Raw genomic sequence first — 24,258 nt, forward strand, 5'->3', positions numbered from 1 at the left:
TATCTGTAGAAATCTTAATTGAGTTAAAACAAGATATTGTTTAATTAAAACCCCTTTGATGATTTCTATATTGATCTTTGCTTTTGAGCTGCTTATTCTGGAATTATTTTTTAAAAGAAGATTAACTGAACTTTGAAGTATTTGAAGCATACTTAATATATTTTAGGGCTGACTTATTCTACTGCACGTGGCAGTCATGAGGCATTTGAACAGATACGTTGACAGCTGAAGTGAAACAAATGAAAAGACGTCCTCTTCAGTTCAGTTTTTTTCTCTTATGAGTACACTCTAAATTCCTTGCAGACTTATTAAGCGCACTGAAAGGTAACTAATTCTGAAGTGTCTGAGTGGGGCAGAGAGCGGGAGATTTTCATTGTTGTAGTGAGTCTTGATACTTGATAATATTTCATATCACTCCCCTTTTGAGAGCCTGTTGTTTAAATAATGCTGGTATTAATATTAGCTGTCAGCTGTTGGCCAGGGCTGTGTGCTTGGTGATTCACATATGCCACCTTATTTCATCCTGCCAACGAACTTATGAAATGGGTGTTTTGACCTCACTTGTGCAGAGGAGGAAGTTGCAACTTAGAGAGGTGAAGTTATTAGTTCTGGTTAGCAATGGAGTTCAGGCTTGGGGTTCTCTGGAAACAGAGGCTGATTTGCAGCAGGTAGTCTGGGAGGTGATCCCAGAAGGCAGGAGGGAGGGAGCAGCCAGAGTGAGGCTGCAGAGGAGGAAAAACTAAGGAAGACAGGCATGACTGGAGCTGCTGCCCAAGCCAGCGAGCACTTGCCACTGCACCCGGATCGGTGGGGCGTGTTCAGAATGTTTCTAGAATCGTCCACCCGAGGATGGGAGACCAGGGCACTGGTACACTGAAAGCTGCTTCGATTGCCCAGAACTTCTGGGCTATGCTGGCTGTAGATTCCCTGGGCCTCAGAGAATACTCTGCCTGGAAAAGCAGAGACAGGCATCACAGGGCCTTGAGCCGGGCCCTTGTGCGCATACCGGCGAGCTCACACACAGCCCCTCCGCAGTGGCCACGGAGAGCAGAGGTCGGCTAGACGGAAGTGACTCGAGGCACCAGAACTGTCTGCTAAACGATAGAACCCAGCTGGGCCTGACTCTGAGACTGAATCAGACCATTTCCCCGTGAACACAGAAGTGAGATGGCAGGTGGAAGGGAGGGTGATGGGGAAATGTAGAGAAGACACATGGTAATTAACAACAGAATGAGGAGGATGCACAGGGAAATATTTTACATACAGTTACATGCAATCGGGAACATTTATTTTCCTGTTTGTGTTGCTTTGGTAAACATTAGTTGGTATGCCTTGCATATATGTAGATTAGAATATAAGAAGAATGCCCAGAATATTCTAAATATTAGATACTATGCCTGATTGAAGATTAAAACTAAACTCTGTTACTGAGTCCTAAGGTCTGTCCTGCATCTGGGATTACGTTGTACCCAGGAGTTGTGAAGCCTCGTGCTGGGAATGCGGGAAGTGGGGAGGGACTAAAGCAGATCACCTGGGGTCATTGCGAGATTGGCTACTACCTTTGCTTTGTTAAAAATCACGTGATAACCCCCCAAAGATGTTGACACTCCCCCCCACCTCCCAGATGAACTGGAGGGAATAATGCCTTGGGTGAAATTGTTTGTTAATATAGCTTATTAACCAGGACAGTGAGGTAGCTGAAATTTTCTGCTGATCACTAGATTTTCTGGTACCCTGTCCTTTTGCCAAACTTGCTAGAGCAGGGTGTCTGCCACAGGCTAGGTGGTACAGAATATTCGCTTAAGGGAAAGAACGCAGATTGTCCTTTTCATTCTCAATCAGCCAAATTCAGGCAGGGGCTGGAATTCATACAGTTGGGAGTGATCCCATATTGCTTTGTAATAGATCACCACAAACTCTGCAGTTTAAAATGACACAAATCTATCAGCTCACAGTCTGTAGGTCAGAAGTCCAGGCATGGTGTGACCGGGTTCTCTGCCCAGGGTCTCCTGAGGCCGAAGTCAGGGTTCGCCAGAGTCTAGCTCCTTGCAGTTGCAGGACGGAGGCCCTTTCCTCTTGCTGGCCGTCAGCCGGGGGCTGCCCTCAGGCCTGCCCCGTGGCCCCTCCATCTCCACAGCCAGCAAGAGAGCATGGCCCTGTGTCGGCTCCCTCTCTTGCCTCACGTCTTTCTCCAGGAAAGGTGCAGTCCCCTCACGAGCCTGGCTGGGTCCCCACTGGTGAAGTCAGCCCTACCACAGAGCAACACCTGGGCCTGGGGTAGAAGCCATCTCAGTCACAGTGCTGGGGGTGTGCAGGGCGGGCACACCAAGCAGCAGAGGTCTGGGGCCCCCTTAGGACTCTGCCCATACCCCCTGTGAAGTGCAAAGGACTTAAGATCCAAAAGCAAGTTTAGAAATAACCCTTGGCCCATGTACCAAGTGAATAATGGTGAACGCCTGGTCCCGATTTCATTTTTGTACTCTCCGTGCACACCCCGAGGAAAGGCTAAACCACTGGAAAATTTGGGGTCTGTGTTTGAATGACCAGCTAAGATTGATTGTGTTAGTAGTTCTTGCCTGGTATTTCTGACTCAGGCCTAACTTGACAGGTCACTGGCCACTGTAATTATCAGTTTCTTTCACATTATATGTGTTTAATGTACATATTGGGTTAACATTTCTATCCCAAATTTTCAGATGAGAAACGCTAACTGACTTAGCCAGGTTGCATGGTCAATAAACACTAAAAAGCCAAGATGAGGCACTTTCTAATATACCATGATGGAGTCATACTCCCTTTGTTGTTGGTACTTCAAAACTATGGCTCTAAATCTCTTATCTTTTTTTTCCAATTTTTTTTTTATTGTGGTAAAACACACATAACATAATTTACCATCATAACCATTTTAAGTGTACAGTTCGGTGGTATTAAATACATTAACATTCGTAATATTGTGTAACCATCGCCACCATCCATCTCCATACTCTTTCCTCTTCTAAAACTGAAACTCTGTAGTCATTAAACACAACTCCCCACGCCCATCTTCCACAGCCCCTGGCAACCACCCCTCTACTCTGTCTCTGTGATTCGACTACTCCAGGGACCTCCTATGCGTGGAATCACACAGTATTTGTCTTTTTGTGACTGGCTTATTTCACTTAGCATAATGTTCTCAAGGTTCATCCATGTTGTAGCAGGTGTCAGAACTCATTCCTTTTTAGGGCTGAATAATATTCCATTGCTACACATGCTTAACATTTCTTGAGTGCCTTACTATGTGCCAGGCACTGAGTTGGGTGACAGGATATTAAAATGAATAATATATGGTCACAGTCCTGCAGGCACTCCAAGTCTTTAGCTATTGTGCTGTAATTTATAAGTCAGCTACAGAAGTTTACACTCAGGGACATGAGGACATCAGGATGGAGCGTTTGAGTTAGCTGAGGGGGTACCTGAGAAGTTGGTCTTGAGGGGTGAACAGCTGTTTGTCACTGGCAAGTAGGTGACGTGGGTGGGAAGGTCGTTCCTGCAGAGGTGTGGAATGAAAGCCTTGACCGCCCAGGGACCGACAGGACGCACAGCAGATTGGGGGTGAGGAGGCCACCGTACACGCAGCTGGGGCAGCAGCCCGTTTGTCAAAGCCACGTGACGCCGTCCGCATGGAGTGTGGATGTGCGCAGCTGCTTATACCCGTTTCCTATCTCAGTCCCCTTTCAGACCCTAACCCAGGTTATTCTGTTTCCTTAGCTGAACTGGACGCAGAGCACACCCAGAAGGTCCTGGAAATGGAGCACACCCAGCAAATGAAGCTGAAGGAGCGGCAGAAGTTTTTTGAGGAAGCCTTCCAGCAGGACGTGGAACAGTATCTTTCCACGGGGTACCTGCAGATCGCGGAGAGGCGAGGTGAGTTGGGGACAGGGCTGCTGGCAGCAGGGACTTGCTGTGTGTGGGGAGGGTGCTGGGCGGCTCTCCCCACAGAGAGGGTGTGGGGTGAAGTCTCTGGAGCCCCGTCCCACTGGCAGACCTCAGCGGTCCCAGGGTACGTGCCAGGCCCCGTCTTGCCCTAGCTTTGCCCTTCCTGTGCATCTAGGCTTTAGTTGGAGATAGTTTTTTTCAATACTTTTAAAGATTACAAATGCAAATTAGATTTATAGAAAACTTGGAATTTTTTTTTTAAAGTAAAACAGACATAAGAAAAATGACCCATACATTATTCTACAGCACAAAATAAACCCTATTCCTGCCTTAGTGTGTTCCTTCCAGTTTTTGTGCATGAGTCTAATTGGTATCCAGCTGCACATATGTGTGGGTTTGTATCTAACTTTTCTTAGTATTGTACAGGGCTCTTCCCCATTATTAAAAAGTCTTTGAAAGGGTGTGTTTTAAAGGCTGCATCTTTGTCGTGACATATCCTAACCGGCTTTCCTGCTTGAACATCTAGAATCTCTGCCTCTCTAAACGGTGCCGTAAGGAACATCCAGACATAAAGGAACAGACTGACTAGAGGAGAAGTCAAGACTCTGGATTCCTTGCTGCGGCTTTTGCTTGGGAAGAACTGGGGGCCTCAGGAGGGGCAGTGTGGGTAGGCAGGGCCCGCCTGGGTGCTCAGGGTGGCGTGGCAGCCTCGCCCATTGCCCCGGCAGCGTGGAGCTGCGCCCAAGGGTTCTCCTGGACCCCCTCATCCCCCGAGCCTCTCGGTACTCAGCCTTCCTCCTTCCCCTGACCTTTGCTCTCTCTACCCCGCCCCCCACCCCCAGCCTAGCTCTGTGCCTTCCTATCTTCCAATTCTATGTCCCTCTCAGGAGAAGTTGAGGAAATCAAAGCACGAGGAAGGAAAATAATGTAAAGAAAACAGATTAACAGCAATGTTTCTGAGTGCCTCAGAGTGCACTGGTAGATGCAGATAGTCAATGATGTGAGTAATGCTGCTTTTACTTCGGAGGCTAGTACCGATTTGAAGCTTAACATCTTCATCTCCAGGGTCAGCCTTCTCCCTCCTTGTACCCCACTGATCCAGAGTCTGCCCTCCTCTGTGTGTTCCTCAGAGTGCGTGCAGGGACTTCAGTGTTGGGTGCTAGTTGCAGAGAGTGGCCTTCCATGGCTCCTCTGGGAGGAAGTGGAGGGTTTGCTCCAGGGATTTTTGTCCTGTCATGGGCAGCAGCTGAGAAGGACACTGTACCTTGGGTCGCAATAACAAAAAAACACAGACTGCATGACTTTAACAACAGAAATTTATTTTCTCTCTGTGCTGGAGGCCTGAGATCCAAGATCAGGGTGCCAGCACGGTCGGTTTCTGGCGAGGGCTTTCTCAGAGACGGCTGCCTTCTCACTGTGTGCTCACGTGGCCGGTGGGGTGCGGGGGAAGCTCTCTGGTGTCCCTTACAGGGCTGATCTCCTCATGGAGTCCATGACCTTAGCTAACCCTAATTACTTCTCAAAGGCCCCGTTTCCAAATACCCTCATATTGGGGGTCAGGAGCTTCAACATATGAGTTTGGAGGGACACAAACATTCGGACCATACAGATACAATATGGCCAACCCACAATTTTGAGCATGATGAGACACTGCAGCAATGTCTCATGGCATAGAGGAGATGCCAGGGTGAGGAGGAGAGTCAAAGAAACTCTATGGTCCTTTAGTTTGGCACTTGCTAGCTGTGCTCCTGTAGGCTTGGAGGAAGCAAAGAGAAAATGAAAGTGTCACTTAAGAAGCTCCTGTTTTCTCAGGGAGACCCTGGACAGACAACTGCATGGGAGAAGGGGGGCAGGTTCAGAAGTTGCTCTTTCTGTAGACGGCAAGCCCTCGTGACAGGGACTGGTCTCTGTCCTGCAGGAGCCTCCATGGCTACCCAGGTACAGTGCTGGCAAATCCTTGCTAGACAGATAGCAATAAAATATTAAGTAGTTAACATTTTATGGTTTTGAGTGTCTCAAGAATAATTTTCTTTCTGTTTCCAGAAAGTGTTGGGTTTTTGTTTTTTTTTTTAAGGTAAAAAAATGGAGTCAGGCACATGTTGCCAATATATATGGTTTCGAAAGCATCGAAGAATAAAATTCGAGGCCTTGGGCTTTTTAACTCTCTTTTTCAGCTCGTGCTGAAAAGCTGTCCGTAAACAGCACTCAGGCATTTCTCCGCAGGGCTGTTCAGAGCCATCCTTAGCTTTCCCAGCCTGACAAGTCATGCCGCCCCTTCTTAAGGAGGAATCTTCATCTCCAAGGATTAATATGGGGACGTTTAATTTAGAAGAATCAATCAAAATAAAAATTCTCTAACAGTGAGATGGTATTTTGGACTCATTCCACTAAATCAGAAATAGCAGTCAGAATTTTTCTCACTTTCAAAAGCATTATTTTTTAATTATGACAAGGCCACGGAAAGTTTTATGCAGAAAATGACCAGAGTAAAGGGTGAAGGCACATTTGTGCCCACTCGGATCATGGTAAGGCTAGGTGACAGAGCAGGGAGCCTCTCCGGCTTGAAGGCTGAGGGCAGGGCCCCAGGTGCCGAGATGCAGAGGGGACCTGGCACCTGCCACCTGCCCAGCAGAGTTCTGAGTGCTGTTGGACATAATTAGGCACTTTCTAAGCCCCCAGCCCAGGTTTGACCTTCCACCTGACGTGATTCCCATTTTCCCAGAAAAGCATTTTCATTGCTTTCATTTTATTGCTACGCGTCAGGGTATCCTGACCAGTGCAGCTACTTGTTAACAGTTCACCTCGGAGATGCCCTGTCTGTGCCTGCGTTTTCTGGCTCTGGGTTCCACAGTTAGATTTCAGCTTCCTGTGGGTCAGGCCCTGTGCCCGTGGGGACTGCAGCTCAGCTCCAGGATGTTCCAGGGTAGACCCAGTGTCCTGGGAAGAGTATGGGGTAATGTTTGGGCCAGTGATAAAATTAGCAATAATATTAGAAAAGATAGAATTAACAGGCAAATGCACCTATGTGCATATTTTGATACTCATCCATGCTGATACATTCAGCTCTAATTTGATTTCCATTCCTGAATATGTTTCCATTGAATAAATATGGTATAATTTATTCTTCATGTATTGATGGATATTTGTTTCCAGTTTTCTTTTTTATTAAAAACAATGCTGGTGTGGACATTCCTATAATACATCTCTCCACACACATGTGTAAGAGTTGCTTTAGGCCAGTGGTTCTCAAACTTGAGCAGCACAGTCCCCTGGAGGGCTGTTCAGATGTGGGTCCCTGGGCCCTACCCCAGCATTTCCGATTGTGTACATCTGGGGTGGGGCCCAAGGATTTGCATTATCAACAAGTTCAAGCCAGGTGGTGGCTCACACCTGTAATCCCAGCACTTTGGGAGGCCAACAGGGGAGGATCATTTGAGGCCAGGACTTAGAGATCAGCCTGGGCAACACAGTGAGATCCTGTCTATATGAAAAATTGGCCAGACATGGTGATGTGCACCTGTAGTCCCAGCTACTGAGGAGGCTGAGGCAGGAGGGTAGTTTGAGCCTAGGAGTTGGACGTTGCTGTAAGCTGTCGGCCTAGGCAACAGAGCCAAAAACCTCGTCTCACAAAAAAAAAAGGGGAGCTCCAAGGTGATGCTGAGGGACCACACTTTGAGAACTACTTCTTTAGGGTATATAACTACTTATTTAGGATAATCATGGTGATTACTGGTCATAATGGCATGCATATCTTCAATTTTACTAGCTTCTGTCAAATTGCTTACCGAAACATTTATACCAGTTGACCATCTCCCTAGCCTTGTATGCATGTTCTGATTACTCTATATCTTTGTCAGCACTTGGTAGTATCAGATAAATTTCTGCCAATCTGTTGGCATGAAATGATATGTTATTTTGGCTCTAATTTCCTTGATTGCCCTCTTTTCTGTTAGTTTGTTTTCCTTTATTGAGTCTTATACTTGTGGATATTGATCTTTGCTGATTGTATCTGATGCAGATAACTTCTCTCAATCTGTGCCTTGTCTTACCTATTTTATTTTTTTGGACACAGGGTCTTGCTCTGTTTCTAGGGCTAGAGTGCAGTGGTATCATCACAGTGCAAACTCCCAGGCTCAAGCAATCCTCCTGCCTCAGCCTCCCAAGTAGCTGGGACCACAGGCACACGCTATGACACCCGGCTAATTTTTCTATTTTTTTGTAGAGACAAGGTCTCACTCAGGCTGGTTAAGAACTCCTGGCCTCAAGCAGTTCTCCTGCCTTGGCCTCTCAAAGTGCTAGGACTATAACCACCTGCATTATCAATTTTAGAATAGTCTTTGCAAAATCAGCTTATTGTAAGGCAATCACCTTTACCCATTTTATTGTTCATGGTTTATGCTTTTGTATCTTGCTTAACAAATCCTTAATTGCAAGTTCTAAGGACATTCTACTGTGTTTTATTCTAAAAGTTTTAAGGCTTTCCATTTTGTTTGGCTCTTTAGTCCACTGCTAGTCGACTTTTGTGCATGTCATGAGGTAGGGATCCGATTTGAATTCCTTCCGTAGTGATAACTATTTGTGTACGCTACGTCACACTGCCTTCTGTCTTCGCCAATTTCCATATATTTGAAGAGTTGTTTCTAGGTTCTCTTTTCAGTTCCATTCTTTTATCTTCTATCTCTGAGCCAAAGCCATACCGTCTTACACTCACTCATCAAGCAGTGGTTCTCAGCTGGGGACTCTTCTGGCCTCGGGACATTTGGCAACCCCTGGAGACCATTTTGCTTGTTGTGACTGGGGTAAGGGTGTGCTACTGGCACCTGGTGGGCAGAGGCCAGGCGTGCTGGTAACACCCTACATTGCACAGGACAGCCCCACAGGGAAGTGTGGTCCAAGTGTCATTACTGGCAAGGCTGGGAAACCCTGTTTTATAGAAAGTTTTGAGTATATTTTGGGGCGATTCCCCTGCCCTTCATCCTATACGTATTCATACATTTTTCTTCAGAGTTGTCATAGCTATTCTTGGCTCTTTGTCCTTTTGTATAAATGTTATAGTTTCAAGTTTTTTGGAAAACCTTGTCCAGAGTTTGACTGGAATTGCATTAAGTTTCTAGACTATGGCAGAATGGGCCTGTTAACGGTATTGATTTTTCTGCGAGAGCATGTCTCTCATCATGTGTCGGGTAGAAGTTGCCTCAGACACTGTCTGGGACGAGTGACTTCTCTGTTTGAAGAGCTGCCTTTTTATCTGATGGATATAGAGATTTTCTATTTCTTGTTAATTTTGGCAGGTTTTCCATAGAATTGTCTTTAGGTTTCAAATATATTAGTATAGCATTGCCTATAGTGCTCTTTTCAATATTTGCTGTATTTGTGGTCAGGTTTGCTTTTGCATTCCTAAAATTGTTAATTTTTGCCTTTTATTTCTATTCATGATGAATCTTACCCAGAACATAATCCTTTTTGTTTTTCTCCCCTAAGGAACCAACTTTTTTGTTCTTCCTCTCTATGGTTGCATTAATTCTTCCTCTTTACTTTTGCTTTATTTGGGCATTTTTTTTTTTCCTAATTTAAACTGAACGTTTAGGCTTAATTTTCAGTGTTCCTCTCTAATAAGGCATTCAAAGCTATGGATTTCTTGTTTACGGTACCATTTTTTCCTACAAGTTTTGATGTTTAGTAGTTTCTGGGCATTTAACTTTTTTCACTAAGATTTCCTATTTGATGTATAAACTGTGTTTTAAAATCATTGGATATGTGAAAGTTTTCCTAGTTACTTTTTGTTACTGATTTCTAGTTAAATTTCATTGTGATTGGAGAATAGGAGAATAAGATTTTGGTTTTCTCTGTTACTAACTTTGTGGCCGCTAACGTCAGTCACCAAACGGGTGTATTAACACACACCTCCCCCAAGATTATGGATGTTGTATTTTCATTGTCATTCTGCCATTCTTTAAAACATAGCCAAAAATATAGTCCTGCAGAAGTTCTGAATTATCTTCCCGGTGAATTGAACCTTCCAAAAATCATTACTACTCTTCATCCCAATATTGCTTGTTTCCCCTTAAGTTCTATTTCGTTTGATACAGATATAGCTTTATCAGTTTTCTTCTTAAAATTAATTGCCCATTGTATGCTTTCCATTTTTTGAGAAAACTTTTAATGTTTTTTGTCTTTTCATTTCAGGAATATTTCCTATAAACAGAATATAGCTGGATTTTATCATTTTGTTTCAGTTATATAATCTCTTAACTAGCAAGTTTGGTTTTTTGACATTTACTGTGATTACTGACCTACCTGGCTTTATTGTCATCTTTATTTGGTGCTACAGCATTTTCCTGAAAATTTCCCTATGCTTAATTTTAGTCCATTTTTCCCCTTCCTGCCCTTTTAAGATGGCACAGACAGAAATAGGAGCCTATGCCCCTTTCAAAACTGAAGTCAAACAAAGGCCTAATGTTGAAAAGCCAGAAAGGCCTTGCTGAAAGGTGTCCATGGCCCCAGAGAGAAAACCCCCCAGCCACCCTCAGAAGACTGCTCCTGAGAGGAACAAGTTTGGGCAGCGGGCTATTGTCAAGTCCCCCTGACCAGTCTGCCTCACAGATCAAGGACAGTGCTCCGGTGTCCTCTGCGTGGCCACACTCCACACCCGGGTCAGGTCTGAGGCAGGCAGAGCAGGCCGACTTCCACTGGCTCCTGACTATGTCGCTTTGGAAGTCGCCACCAAGCATGGGATCATCTGAACTATAATCAACTTTCACCCACCTAAAAGAGAAACTATACACTCCTTACCCCCATTTAAGTGTAGAACTTTGATGATTTTGCAAGCCTAATGATAATGAGACTCTCACCTTCCTGCCAGGTAAAAAGGGATCCTAGGCAACTTCTGAGCACACCGTGTCATTACTGTTGAGCAGGTTAATTGGGCCATAGCGACTCCCCTTCACGCCTGCTGTGTTCCAAGCTTCCTGTCACTCACACACGTACAAGTCTCTGCTAAATATGCTTTCTTGTACTTAGATCTTCCTTCTTTATACCTTCAGTGAGAGTAGGTTCATGGTAAGGTGTTTTTTCTTGGTCTGACTGTGCTTATATCTTACACTTGATCTTAAATGATATCTAATGATGTATCATTTTGGAGATGACATTTATCTCTCCTCTTTGAACTTATTCTGCTGTCTTCTGGCTTTTATTATTGGTGTTCAGAAGTTGCCTGTCATCCTAATTATTTCCTTCTTTTGCTTAACCTGCCCTTTCTCTCTGGCTGCCTTTTAGAGAGCCTTTGTCTTTGATGTTCTTCAACTTCAAAGCAATTGATGTAGGTGAGGATTGCTTTTATCTTGCTTGGAATGCATTTTGCTTCTTAAATCTGGGTCCTTAGGTCTTTTAATTCAGGAAAATAATCAGCTTCTTTGAATATAGTTGCTCTTCCATTCTCTTCTTTTGGAACTGTGAACATATGTTAAATTTTTGCATTTTCCACATCTCTTAAGTTCTTTTGTATTTTCCATCTTTTTGTTTCTGTGCTGTATTGTGGCAAATACAGTCTTCTATTCTATTTTCTACTTAGCTGTGAGTGATCTTTACTTGTGACCTTAGTTTTAAATTTCAGTGATTACATTTTCCTATCTAGACATTATCTGGCTCTTTTTCAAATGTCTTGTCTGTTTGTATTTTTGACACCATATTCATTTTTTGACTCTATCTTTTATTTCATTATATGTAAGCAGCCACCTGTAAAGTTCTTGAGAAAGGATGCTGTTTGTTTCTGCTGACCCTTACTCATTGTGATTTATTTCCATGTATGTTATAAATTCCAGATTGGATTGGAATTGATTTTGTATAAATCAAGGTTAATAGTGTATCCTTTCAGAAACAATTTGCATTTGCTTCTGCCAGGCACCATCATGCGTAGGATAACAGCGTGTGGTTTTCTGGACCGCAGAGGTAGTTTAAGTATGAGCTCCGTCCCTTGCAATCCGCGCCCAGGCCGAGGCAGACGAGCAGCTCCTTGGTCTCCTTTTGCTGGTGGGCTGCGCTGTTTCTCCCAGTCTGTGCTTTCCCTGCAGGGAGCTTTTGGCTCGACTTCCCAGCTTGCAGATGCTCAAACCCTTGTTGCTGTTGGGACTGAGCAATGTTCCAAGGGCAGTGAAAACTTCAACTGGAATTATAGGATTATACCTGCCTATAATGTTTGGGGGCAACTGCAGGCAGAAAGCAGAGCTCTGTCTGGCAGGGAGGGAGGCTGCTGACTTTGTGCTGCTGCAGTGACACCTCTTGGAGACAGCACCTGCTCCTGCCGAGTGCCCGACACCAAACAGCGAGAACTGCCTAATGCAGAGTCTGTTTGTTCTGCCTGCAGCACCCCCAAACAAAAGCTGGGGGGTAAACAAAGTAATTGTTATGGAATCAAGAGGTTATGGTGACCAGTGGTGATCTAGTATGGAGGTGAAGTACCAGCCTGGACTGTATCATTTATTAATACATTGCAGGTTGTTGTGAAGTAAGCAAGCTTGGAGTAGCAGGAGATATCCCATACCTAGAATTGGCCTAATGTCAACTGAAGTTCTAAAGCTGTTAAAGCAGTAATAAAGATAAAAAGGTATACCTTCTTGTGTTGCCGATCTGTTCGCAGAGCCCATAGGCAGCATGTCATCCATGGAGGTGAACGTGGACATGCTGGAGCAGATGGACCTGATGGACATATCCGACCAGGAGGCCCTGGACGTCTTCTTGAATTCAGGCGGAGAAGATAACGCGGTGCCGTCCCCCGTCTTAGGTAGGGTTGACAGACTTGCATAAATGTAACCACGGATTTATTAATATCACTCCTCCCTACAAAGAGAGGACATCAGAACTGTCTGACCTGACACGACATACAGATCCCTAAGCGCACAGCCCCCTTCTCATCCCACTAACCCACGTTTCCACATACCTGGGTTTGGTCTGACAACAGTGAGGCAAAGGAAATGGTGGTGGTTTTTTCTCCAAAGATTGTGGTGTTCTACCACAATACGTTCAGTGAATAGAAGTGTTGTGTTTTACCTCCTTCTCCATCCCAGAAATTGATTTGAATTGGGTTTTTAATCAGGGACTAAAATTTGGAGTAGGTAGAGACACACCTTGCACCTGGTCTAAGCATGTGGTTTTTTGGTTTTTTAACTCTTCCTACTTCCACAGATATTGATGGAAAGTCTGCTGTGGGCATGGCGGCCACGCTGTGTGTTCAGCACTTGGCTTGTATTATAAAAATTAGCTGCAAACCTATGGGCACTTTTAGCTCCATTTCATGCCTTCCCAAAATTTTGTTTCATGTTCAAATATTTACTGAAGCTCCAGACCTGTGCTAGACCTATGCCGGGGCTCAGTTCATTTGAAATTTCAGACCAGCTCTTCTGGTTGGGTACAAGCAAAGCTCAGTCCTCCCAGCAGCACCGTACCCACCTGTAGAAAGTTCTGTCATTACCATGATTTCCACTTTCTCTAAACTCCTCTTCTCCTCCCAGCGAATCCGTGAAAGTGGTGTTACCCTAGGGAAGAGCAGGGGCCTGGGTGCATTTGCCCCTGTCCTAAGACAGAATACTGGAAATGGGAATTAATGCCGGCCCTTCTCTGAGTCAAGGGGACAGACAAATGGTGACATCTGCACATGGAGTTTTGATTTCTTGAACTTATTTAGTTCCCATGAAATTGGAGAAATGCTGAAAGGTCAGTACTTTCTCTCTTAGCACTGGTGTCTCTGAATCATTTAAAAGGATAAAAAGAAGTAAATCTAGATTATCAAGGTTACAGGAACTGCTCCTCAAAGACATGCAGCACTTGCCCCTGGGCCTTTAAGCACACTGTGTCGCTGGATGTTACGTAGTTAGAAAGAGTTCTGTCTGACATAGGTGGCTGGCTCAGCGCAGGGACCCTGGTGTCACTTAGCTCAGTCTTCCAGGGCAGTTTCCTGCACTGTGATGAGCATCCTGGTTCTGCAGACCCCAGAGCACTGCGACGAAAACCGTCCGCGTCTGTCACTCTGAGCACGCTCAGCAGCTGTCATCAGTGGCAATTCTAAGTTGCAATACTCTCATGGCCCGTTTTTTTCTGCTTTATTTTGCAGGGCCTGAATCCAGTACTTGTCAGAATGAAATTACGCTTCAGGTTCCAAATCCCTCAGAATTACGAGCCAAGCCACCTTCCTCATCCTCTCCATGCACTGATTCAGCCACCCAGGACCCCAGTGAAGGTGGGGAGTCCCCCCTTGTTCAGTCTGATGAGGAGGAGGTCCAGGTGGACACTGCCCTGGCCACTTTACACACTGACAGAAAGGCCACTCCAGATGTGAGTGATGACAGCGACTCCTCTTAACTAGGACGTTCATGTTCTCCGACCACATTCACATCAGGTCTCAGCTGTGCACAGAATTCCACCTTGTAAAAAGTCAGGTTGTTTTATGGAGGTTCTTGATTTTTTTATACAATTGCCAATAATGTGTGAGAGGCTGACTGAAGAGCTAACAATAAAGTTTTGAGGACTTTAAACACTAAACAGAGGGTACAGAGCTAGTTTATACAGAAAGGACACTGACTACACACTTCCTTAAGGCCCATTTAACTCATGGTCCCTCCTAGTGCAGTGAAGGTGCCAGGATTGGGGGGCGAGGTGCTGCCCAGGAGGCTGGGTGAGTGGGCGGCACTGCAGCTCAGTTCCGACTGGAACAGTGAACGACCTGCCCTTTGCCAGCTCTGACAAAGCTTGGGTTTTCATCTGATCATCACACAATTGTGTGTCAGTCCACAACCAACCCCTACTTTAATAAGAGAACACACACCTGGGCCCACAGGAACAGAAATAAGGCAGAAGCAATACTCCTGAACAAAACCTGGTCCACAGAGATGTGTTCCCTTCACCACTTGTCACAGCCCAGTGAGAGGGGACAGACTGTCAGGAACTCACTCGGGGAGTGCGGGGGGAATCACACAGCGAGGGGCGGCGGCAGCGCAGGACCACATGGAAACCATGTGATTTGCGCAAAGGGGACTCAACCCCAGCAGACGGCAGTCAGAAGTGTGCTGTCAGCTCCACTCCCTGGCTGGAGGGAGGCCTTCTCAGCCCCCTGCCCTGTGATCAGAAAAGAACTCGTTTCATTAACTCATCTTCCACAAAGACAGACAAATGTCCAAAAAACTTTGTTTTTATTATTAAACCTTGTATTACAAACCTGAAAAGTAAACAAAAAACTCGCAATAAACCACATGAAGTCTTCCCTCCCGAGGGAGGGGTGCAGAGCAGCGCTAATAAATTAAATGTCAAACTGTAAGCCAGAGGCAGAAGTTCACTGTCAAAGAGAGGGAAAAGTACACAGCAAGGCCATAAAAACCGGACAACCACATTGGAAAACACTTGACTCTGTTTATGTCATTGTTAAATATTCCAAAACAGTTCAGTCTTCTGCAACAACAACCAACAAAGTGGATCATAGGACGTTCCTGGCAGTCACCACTGGCAAGCTCAGTGCAATATGGGTAGCTACGGGATTGATGAATCCAATTATGAAACAAAGAACAGCTTGTGAAAACAGTTTCCCTTTTTTATTCCACACATACTGTACACACAACCGGAGAAGGGCAACAGCTACTCCATTATTATTTTTTTGTTGTTGTTCAGTGATGTAAGCAGCACTTATAAATGTTACAAGAAAAACCCTGTAAGCATCCAATCCAACCGATGAAGAAACTGAAATGTAAGGCTTTTCTTCATCTTGTCTTCTCACCCCCTCCCCACCCCCCACCAAGAAAAAGGCTCAAGTATTTAAAACAATTTACAGGCATATGTACAAAAGGGATGGGATTCTTTTTTTTTTTTCTTTTTCTTTTTTGTTACAACATGGAGAGAAAAAATAGACAAGATGAGCGCAAATGCATTTTCACATTCAAAAAGAACTGCAGACCTCCTAGTGGCTCTAAATGTGATCATAAACGAAACAAATTTAAAAAGAAAAGATTAATGCTGACTTGTGAAGGTGTAAAACAAGAAGCAGTGAGATGAAGATGGAATGTTAGAAAGACTGCACATTGATGACAAAGAAGCACTTAATGGCTTCACTTTTTTTTTTTCTTAAGGATGCTATTGAAGGGTTTTTTGATAAAGTAGCCAACAGCACCAAAAAATAACAGAATGGATTTCCTAATGAAATCAGGCACAGGTCTCCCTCACGTGACCCCTCCAAGGCAGGCGGTCGTTGTCTTCCTCTCGCGCTTTTCCTCCTTCCTCAAACAGATGCATAGTGATGTGCTGGTAAGAGAACCTACTCGCTCAACCTCCTCGTTCTGCCCATGGTCAGGAAACAACGTCCGCCTTCAGCTGCCATAACTGCCCAAAGAAACAGAATGGGGGCTCTCCGGTTTTAAAAATTATAAAACTCATCTTGCACATGACAGAAGAAAAAGGACAGCCAAAGCAAAGCCATTTCTTTTCAAGTTTTTTCCTGTGTGTGTGTGTGTGTGTGTGTGTGTCTCCTATCCCTTTTCCGATCTAGAAAAATCTGCTCACATGACTGATGGTTTTTAAAATTTGTTCTCCAAACTTCACCCTCTTCAAAAATGGGTTAAAAAGCCTTTTTTCCCCAACAGTTACAAAAAAAAAAAAAAAATCAAAAACAAAAAAAAAGGCTTTTGTCAGCCATAGGGGCAATACAAATTAATACAGCCCCCTCAAGGGTTTTTAAAACAGTGAATATAACGGCAGTTTCCAAAATCTGACTGCAGTAATCTAGGTATTCTAAGTACAAAAAAAAGTTCAACAATTTAATGCTAAAACAAAATTAGTTCTCTAAAACCAGAAGAAAATCTTCTTTAGAGCTAGTGCAAAGACAGCTTGTATCCTACAGCAAGTACTCCAAACTAGAATATAATAATTACAAAAAAATATATATAAATCGACCACGGGTGTTGGCATCTTCATGATGAGCTCGAAGCACTTTTGGATGAACCGGAGGCTGACAGCCGGGAAGGCGGCACGTCCACCGTCGCTCTCTTGCGGGGGCCTCTTTTTGGTGTGGGTTTACTGAGACAGTTCTCAATGCTGCCGTTTTTACCAGATACTTTGCCACAGATCTGATTGACCAGACTAATAATTTGTTCCTGTTTTGGGATGAAAGGAAGACACAGAATTAGTACACAAGAGAAGGGCATTTCCTCGAGAACCGGCCAGGGGCAGGTGTAGGACAGAGCGGGAGGCGTGGCTGGGCAGGCAGCCGCCTCCCCCCACCAAGACCGAGATCACTGCAGGGGGCTCAGGACAGCTGGGACTGGCTTTCACAACGTCCCCAAGAGTCCGAGACGCAGCGGGCTTGAGAACTCACTAGAACAACACTTCATGGGCGTGGAGGGCCCCGAAATGCTTTCCTCATCAGGGAGAAGCAGGTTTCTCACTTAACAGCCAGTTAGGTGCCTGCTTTGCGGGCAACCTCCCCTAACCTGTTTCTTCGTCCCCAAAATGGGAAAAGCTGACAGCACCTCCCTGGTGGCTGTGAGGGCTAAACAAATTAAAATGCTAAAGTAACAAATACGAAGTCCCATATCGGCACACAGTAAGTACGTAATTATTTCCTAAAAGCTGCATTTAGGTGTGGGTTTTGACATTCATTTGAGGTGGACAGATTGCTCTCACCATGCAGCCAGGTTTGTACGACAGATGAACATGGCTCACGATCGCAGCTGCTCATTCTCCTGGCCCCGCCTAAAGTCACACAGCACGTGTGATCATTTCATCCTCATGACCACCTGGGACTGCCACGGGTTACCCCGACTCAGGGAGGGAAGGGCTGGGGTGAACACAGCGCCCACAAGGAGGTGCCAAGCAGAGAGGAGCTGGGGCCCTGGGGCTCCCTGGAGGGTGACACAAACACCCGAGCTCCTAGATTCCCTCTGGCTACCCAGACACAGAAACCACTTGACCTGGTCTTGCAAATAAATGCAAACACTTGTCGTTACATTTATGTTATTTCTTACAATTCATCCAAGAGAACCATATATCTGTCAGTGTCAAAAATTTATTTGTAACTTTAACACAACTCATAACCATCCCATTTTACCAGAGAACACAGGAAGGAGCAGCAGACAGGCATTGCACAAGCACGTCTCCGGGCCGGGGTGGCGGGAACCATGCAGACCCGGGCAGGGAGGAAGCAGCCAGATTCCCAAAGCTCTGCCTGACCTGTGGCCCTTGGGAAAGCCCCGGAAAAGTGAGGGCGGGAAACAAAGCACCAGCTGGCTCTGGTCACAGAGAAGTTAGTGGTGCAGGTGTAACAACACGGACCACGGCTTGGTAGCAATGAACACGCTAATATAGGGTAAGTGACGAACTTCTTCAAAACGAGCTTCTCACATGGGGCAAAAGCCACCTCGACACGAGGGCCAGCAAGAAGAGGACACCATTCCTCACCTGCATGCTGCTGGCTGGGTGGACAGTGGCCTGCCCAGACCGGCTGCCCCTGCCAAGCTCGGGGTGGGGACAGCCGCAGCCTCACTAGCTGGAATCTTGCCCGGCCAGCCTGAGAGGGCCAGAGGACCAATGGCCAGAGGACCCCAGGAGGCTCACAGTCCTCAAGAATGCAAGCGTCAGTGCAGCTGGCTGTGCTCTGCAGGTTGCTAGACAGGTTCTTACTCACACCCTAAGGATTTATGTTTTTAACCGTGTTCTGACATTTGCTGTTAACGTGAAAAAGCAGGACAGCAAAGTGGTTGTTGCCTTCACTGAACATGCTCTTTAAAAACAAAAAATATGCAAATAGATCTTTCTCCAGCCTTCTTATCTTATAATGTAGCCAAAGACTGAGTCTGACCCACCGCCTGAGTCCAGACACACCAGCCCCAGTGGGCCACGCAGTGTGCACTCAGGCGGACGTGACCTTCCCCACGGGAAGCAGTGCGGGCGTGGGAAGGACAGGCTCCGCGGCTGGTAGGTTTGGCCTTCGGGACGGGGCCACCGCACAGCATGAAGGGGGCCACATAAACTTATGGACATGCACAGTGACCATGACAGCAGTGCCCGGAGGAAGGCCCAGCGGAGTCATCGCGTGCAGCGCTGGGCCGACCAAGAGAGGGCAATCTGAAAGGTGATCCCAAGGAGGGCTCTGGCCTGTTCACAGGTGAAGAAGTGGGCAGGGCACGTGTTCCAGGAAGCTGCTGGTCTAGCCCACAGCAGTGTGGGAGCGCCACGTAAACACGCTAGGAGCTGGCCCAGAGGCAGCCCCGTGCTCGCTGCCTTAGAAAGGCAGAGTCCTGGGTTCGGAGGCGTCTCCCGCAGCCCCGTGGGTTCTGCCCGTTCGGGGAAGGAAGCGTTCCCAGCCCGAGCTCGGGGAAGCAGACCCGCGGCTGGCACAGAAGGGCTCGGAGCCCGACTCCGAGACCACGGGGGGTTTCCAGTCATCGACGAGCTGTGTGAAGAACAGAAACCAGGGGAAGGAACGCAGCAAGGACCAGTCAGGGCACTAAGTGGTGGCCCTTGTGGCGGAAGCAGAAGTGGCGAGAACTGGCTGGATCTGGAACGTGTCTGGAAGGCGGAACCATCATGACTACACGTGTGGGCTGAGAGCCCCGTGCGTGGAGACAAAGGGCCTGGCCCCGACGGATGCCCTGCCCCGTGGGCTGGGGGGCTTCCGGAGCCGCCCCCTGGGCCTCGTCCAGTGCAACCTTCCCACTAAGTGGCCGCAGGCCCCCCAGGTGCCTGTGCTGAAGGAAAGGGGCTGTCAGAGCCTGGCGTGTGATCTGAAATTGTCAACTTGGAGTCCCCATACAGACAAAAGACGCCCCGACTAGTGCTGAGAACGGGGGAGTGTCGCCACGCGAAGAGACAGGTGTCCACTGTGTGCAAGCTCCAGGACATAGGCACACCACCCTGGGGGCCCCGCCCAGGCCCAGCGGGTCGTGTGACAACGGTCACCCTAAACCTGTGGGTGGGCTCGCAGCACCACAGCCCAGCATGCAGCGGCCTGCAGGGTGGAGGCGCGGGAGCTGGCTCGCCGCACAGGATCCCACGGCGTGGCCCAGAGCGGGCGTTCCCTTTGCAGCGCTGTCAGCGACACCCCCCGGAGGGGTGGGGAGACCAACACAGGACATCCGCTGAGCTGTGGCCAGGGGAAGGGGAAGGGGACTAACTCATTTCCGTGCGTCTCAGAGACTGTGCGGGGCTACAGCCAGGAAGGCCCTCTGCCAGTGTCACCTGGACCCTAGAACCCGCTTCTCGGAGAGACAAGGGGACCACTGGGCAGCCACAGCTGCTCCCCTGCCCACAGCGCTTGCGCCAACACCGGTTTGGCGCTCTCCTGAGACGGAGGAGCTGGGCCACACCTTGGCCACAGCAGGCAGCACACGTCCGCAGCGGCCTGGCCGGCCACGGAGCACCCTCTGGGAACCACACCCTGGTCCTGACGGGAAGTGCCCTGGCAGTGAGGGTGGTGGGCTCCGCGCAGCCGCAGCCGACTCCCTGCAGAGAGGTGACAACAGGCCTCTGCGTGAGCCGGAACCTCTGCCGCAGCGGTCTCCACGGGCGCCGCTGCCCCCACCGGGGGGGCGCTGCCGGCGTCTAGTAGGCAGAGGCTGGGGAACCCACTGTGCACGGGACAGGATGCCACGCAGGAGCGTCTGCTCTGGGGGCGGGGTGGCGGGGGGGCCTCGGCCTTTGCAGGAGCCTGTCTGCAACCCCCGCACGCACAGCGCTGTGAGCCCCATTCGCGAACCACGCTCCCTCCAGGAGCCTAACGAGGGGCGGAACCGGGTCAGGGCCTGAGAGGAAGACGCCTGCTGTGGGGACAAACACGGCGCTGCAGCGAGACCCCGAAACTCACTTGCCAGGGCTGGGCAAGGGGCGGCACGGCTAGCCTGGGGAGGTGTGGACAGAGCCGCAGCTGACGGCTGTCCCTGAGGGCAAGGTGGCCCACCTCCCACCTGGCCCCCTCCCCCGTGCGTGGTTCTTCCCTAAGGATGTGCTGCTCCAGGCCCCGGGTCCTGCTGCTGTCACTGCCACGCCTCCCAGGGCCACCGCGGGCTCAGGGCGCAATCCTGCTAACTAAGGAGAAGGGCTCTGGCAGAAGGCTCTATGAACATGTAGAAGAAAAACAGAAGGAAACCAAGTTTCTACAGGTGAAAGCAGGTCTAGAGTTATAGTTCCTGGATTTCTCAGGTCAGACTGAGGCCTGGACACACGGAACACAAGCTGAAGAAGCCACCCGCTTCCTCGGTCACATTCCCGTCAGGGCAGGCTGTCTGGCCAGAGCGCCCAGCACGACGTGGGCCACACTCAGCGTGGCCTTGGGCCTGCAGAGCCCGGGCTGGCTGCCGGGCACAGAACTGCCAGGCCCGGGAGACCACGTCCAGCGCAATGCCTGGGCCCCCTCCCGGGCACGCCTGGCCACCAGCAGGGACTGACCTCATCATAGCGGTACATCAACTTCAGCCCTCGACAGGACTTCTGTTTCTCCACATGGCGCAGAGCACACTCCAGGCAGAACACGACGTTTTCATTCTCCTGCACCACCTGCGAGAAGAGCAGCACGCCTGAGGGTCAGGAGACTCTGGACAGTGCGATCGGGACGGGGGAGGGAGGAGCGGAGACAGTGCCCAGGGACGGAGCAGGGCAGGCCTGTCCCCAACACCTACCCCTCCAGCCAAGGGGCTTCCAGGGCTAAAAACACCGAAAATGGATTTAGAAACCAAAATAAACCAAAAACCTGGAACAGAGATTTCAACTAGGAAGCGAGTAACTGACCGTCTCTGAGGTGTACCTAAGGGCACCCCCAGATTTCTGCGGCAGTTTCCGGGAGAGATGCCAGTCAGCAAGGGACTGCGGAAGCCGGGAGGAAACAGTGATGCTTACAAGCTCCTGAGCTCTGACAACTCCCGAGATTTTGTGTTCAAAACGACTCGGGACGAGGGAGGTGCCAGGATGGACGTGGAACGGGGAGGAACGGCCGCACCCTGGGCATGCGAGGTCAAGCCCCACTCGCTGGCCCCGGCCTCCCTGAATGGCTGCCCTGTAAGTGCGGGTCCCGTCACCCGCGGCACAGAGCACAGCAGAGTGCTGGGACACGGCCCTCTGCCGAGGACCATGTGGGGCTGAAAGGGGCCGGGAGAAAGTGAACAGTCTGCTTTGTGTGGACAGATTCCCAGCCCCACCCCGCCTCCAGGTCCTATTCCAATCCCATGTTCAAAAACGAAGGAAAAATGCATCTTAACACAAGACTCAAGGCAGCACCGGCCTTTTCCAGAAGGATCTGAGGGAAAGTCTGAGGTTTGGAGTGTTTCCAAGCAGGGAGGAGAGAACGAGCCGTGGGAGTATGGAAGTGACAGCTACTGACAGACACGTGGCACCTACACTAGACACTCGAGGCCAAGGTCAGGAATAGACAAGAAGGTGAAACCCACTAAGCAAACGCACTGATGCAGTAGAATTGTGAACGGAAGGAAAACTTCCCTTCTCGCCTGTGGATTTACAGTATGTCCTTCCTAACAACTCTCAGGGTGACAGGAAACGCCAGGTGACAACCCTGGAGGTGCAACCTTCGGAAGGACAGCTTGGAAAGGAGCCCACACGGTGCTGTCCTCGGAACCCTGGGGAACGCACCACTGTCACACACAAACTGGTCACCACAGAGTCACCCACTCATGGGAAATGAACAGAAAGTTCCAGCAAGATGGGAGGAGACAGTAGCTTTCATGAGTGATGTTTATAAAACACTTTAAGATCTTGGGGAAATGTTTGTGGCCACTTATTTTTTTTTCTTTTTAAAGACAGTATGGCTCTTCTAGATAATATGTTTTGAAATCTGAGGAGAAACCTGGGAAGAAAATACGCAGAATCAGTTACAGACTCAAGCTGCCCCTCCCCCATTCGCACACGGAAGCGCGAACTCCGTGTCTCCGAGCCGACCGCAGCTGACGGTGGGGCCTTCCCTAGGCCATCACAGTGGTCCTGACCCAATCGGACTGGTGCCCTAGTAAGAAGGTGAAATCAGGGCACACAGGTGGCCAGTGAGGACACACAGAGAAGGTGGCTGTCTACAAGCCGGGGAGAAGCCAGCACCTTGACCTTGGACTTCCAGAGCCATCAGAGAGTAAGCTGTGCTGCTGAAGCCCCGTCGGTGGTGCCGCCGTGGCCACCCCAGCAAACTAGCACAGTTGTTCCTCCACCTTTATGGTTTCTGGACCTTTCAAAGGTTATCATCTGGGCGTGGCTGCATCGTCCCTCGCCTCTGCAGGGCGGCCAGGCCTGTGCCGGAGACGCAGGGTGAGGTGGCATCACTGTCACAGGAGGCCGGGCAGAGTGAAGCCCACATCTCAGTCCCGGCCAACCACGGCCAAGCAGAGGGTGGAGGACACACCAGCTGCTCTGGGTCTGTGCTGCTGGGGGCAGCACTGGGGCACGGGGTGGGTGCCTCCTAGCTAAGCATCTCCATCTCGAGGCACGACGCGCAGGTGGAGAGAGGGAGGCGGCCAGGCCGAGGTGCTGGCGGGGGGGAGCTGCCTGGAGTCCCAGGGGAGTGTGAGGCGGTAACAGTGGGGGACCAGTCAGCACGGCCAGTCCGGCCGCCCACTCAACACGGGTCCCCACACAGCCTGCTCTGGCTCGGAACCGGGGGAGGCTGGGGAAGGGGGAACATGTTTCTAATTGAGGCCCAGGCCGGGCCATGCAGGTGGACGTGAGGACACGGGCTGGGACATGAGGAGACCCTCCAGGACACTGCAGGAGCAAACCAGAAAGGGAAAGTGACCGAACCGTGGTGACAAACGGAGAGACGAGGCAAGAGCAACAGGGCCTGCAACAGGCTGACGAGGACGTGCTGAAAAGCAGCCCTGACCCCAGACGAGATGAGGAGGAACATCCAAGGACAGATTCCAGAGCCCTCGGGGCTATGAGACCGGCCACGTAGCCGGGCAGAACCAGAACACAGAGGACAGAGCCCATGGGCAGAGACTGTGGCCCGGGTCTTACCAGGGACAGGCAGCAGGTGGCGGGGGCTGCGCACTGTGCGCTGCGCTGTGGGGAGCCCACCCCTCGGCCCCTCTCAAAAAGGCATGTGGGTTTGGGGGGACAAAGCAGGGCAGTGAGGGAGGCCGCTTGCCTGCGGCGTGCGGGCGCAGGGAAGGAGAGAAGCTGCGGGAACAAGGGCAGAGGGCCAGGCCCGGCCCGCCCGGGCACTGAGTGCGAGGCGCCTGCCTCGAGGCTGGAAGCCTGCCGAGGTCACACAGCAGGCTCAGAGGACGGACCGGGACCCATGGCAGGTCTCCTGGGCTGACAGCGCCCCTGCCGGGCACGGCCCCAGAGCTCGAGGGGCAGAGGGCCGCAGGGCAGGGCTCA

At 49.2% G+C, this 24,258-nt stretch overlaps 2 protein-coding genes across 4 annotated transcripts in view; one reads left to right on the forward strand and one right to left on the reverse strand.

Moving 5' to 3' along the window:
• Nucleotides 1–14,435, forward strand: part of DTNBP1 (dystrobrevin binding protein 1) — a 134,445-nt gene extending 120,010 nt beyond the window's left edge. For both annotated transcript variants that reach the window (XM_012643259.1, XM_012643258.1), the window contains exons 8-10: nucleotides 3,748–3,903; nucleotides 12,551–12,694; nucleotides 14,021–14,435. In XM_012643259.1, the coding sequence (XP_012498713.1) occupies nucleotides 3,748–3,903; nucleotides 12,551–12,694; nucleotides 14,021–14,268 (548 nt within the window). In that variant the 3' untranslated portion in view covers nucleotides 14,269–14,435. The remainder of the gene's footprint in view (nucleotides 1–3,747; nucleotides 3,904–12,550; nucleotides 12,695–14,020) is intronic.
• A 641-nt stretch (nucleotides 14,436–15,076) lies between these two features.
• Nucleotides 15,077–24,258, reverse strand: part of JARID2 (jumonji, AT rich interactive domain 2) — a 135,703-nt gene continuing 126,521 nt past the window's right edge. For both annotated transcript variants that reach the window (XM_012643267.1, XM_012643266.1), the window contains 2 exons: nucleotides 21,331–21,438; nucleotides 15,077–17,042 (listed from right to left, as the gene is read on the reverse strand). In XM_012643267.1, the coding sequence (XP_012498721.1) occupies nucleotides 16,860–17,042; nucleotides 21,331–21,438 (291 nt within the window). In that variant the 3' untranslated portion in view covers nucleotides 15,077–16,859. The remainder of the gene's footprint in view (nucleotides 17,043–21,330; nucleotides 21,439–24,258) is intronic.

Source organism: Propithecus coquereli, unplaced genomic scaffold (assembly GCF_000956105.1).
Source record: "Propithecus coquereli isolate 6110/MARCELLA unplaced genomic scaffold, Pcoq_1.0 Scaffold194, whole genome shotgun sequence".
Taxonomy (NCBI): domain Eukaryota; kingdom Metazoa; phylum Chordata; class Mammalia; order Primates; family Indriidae; genus Propithecus; species Propithecus coquereli.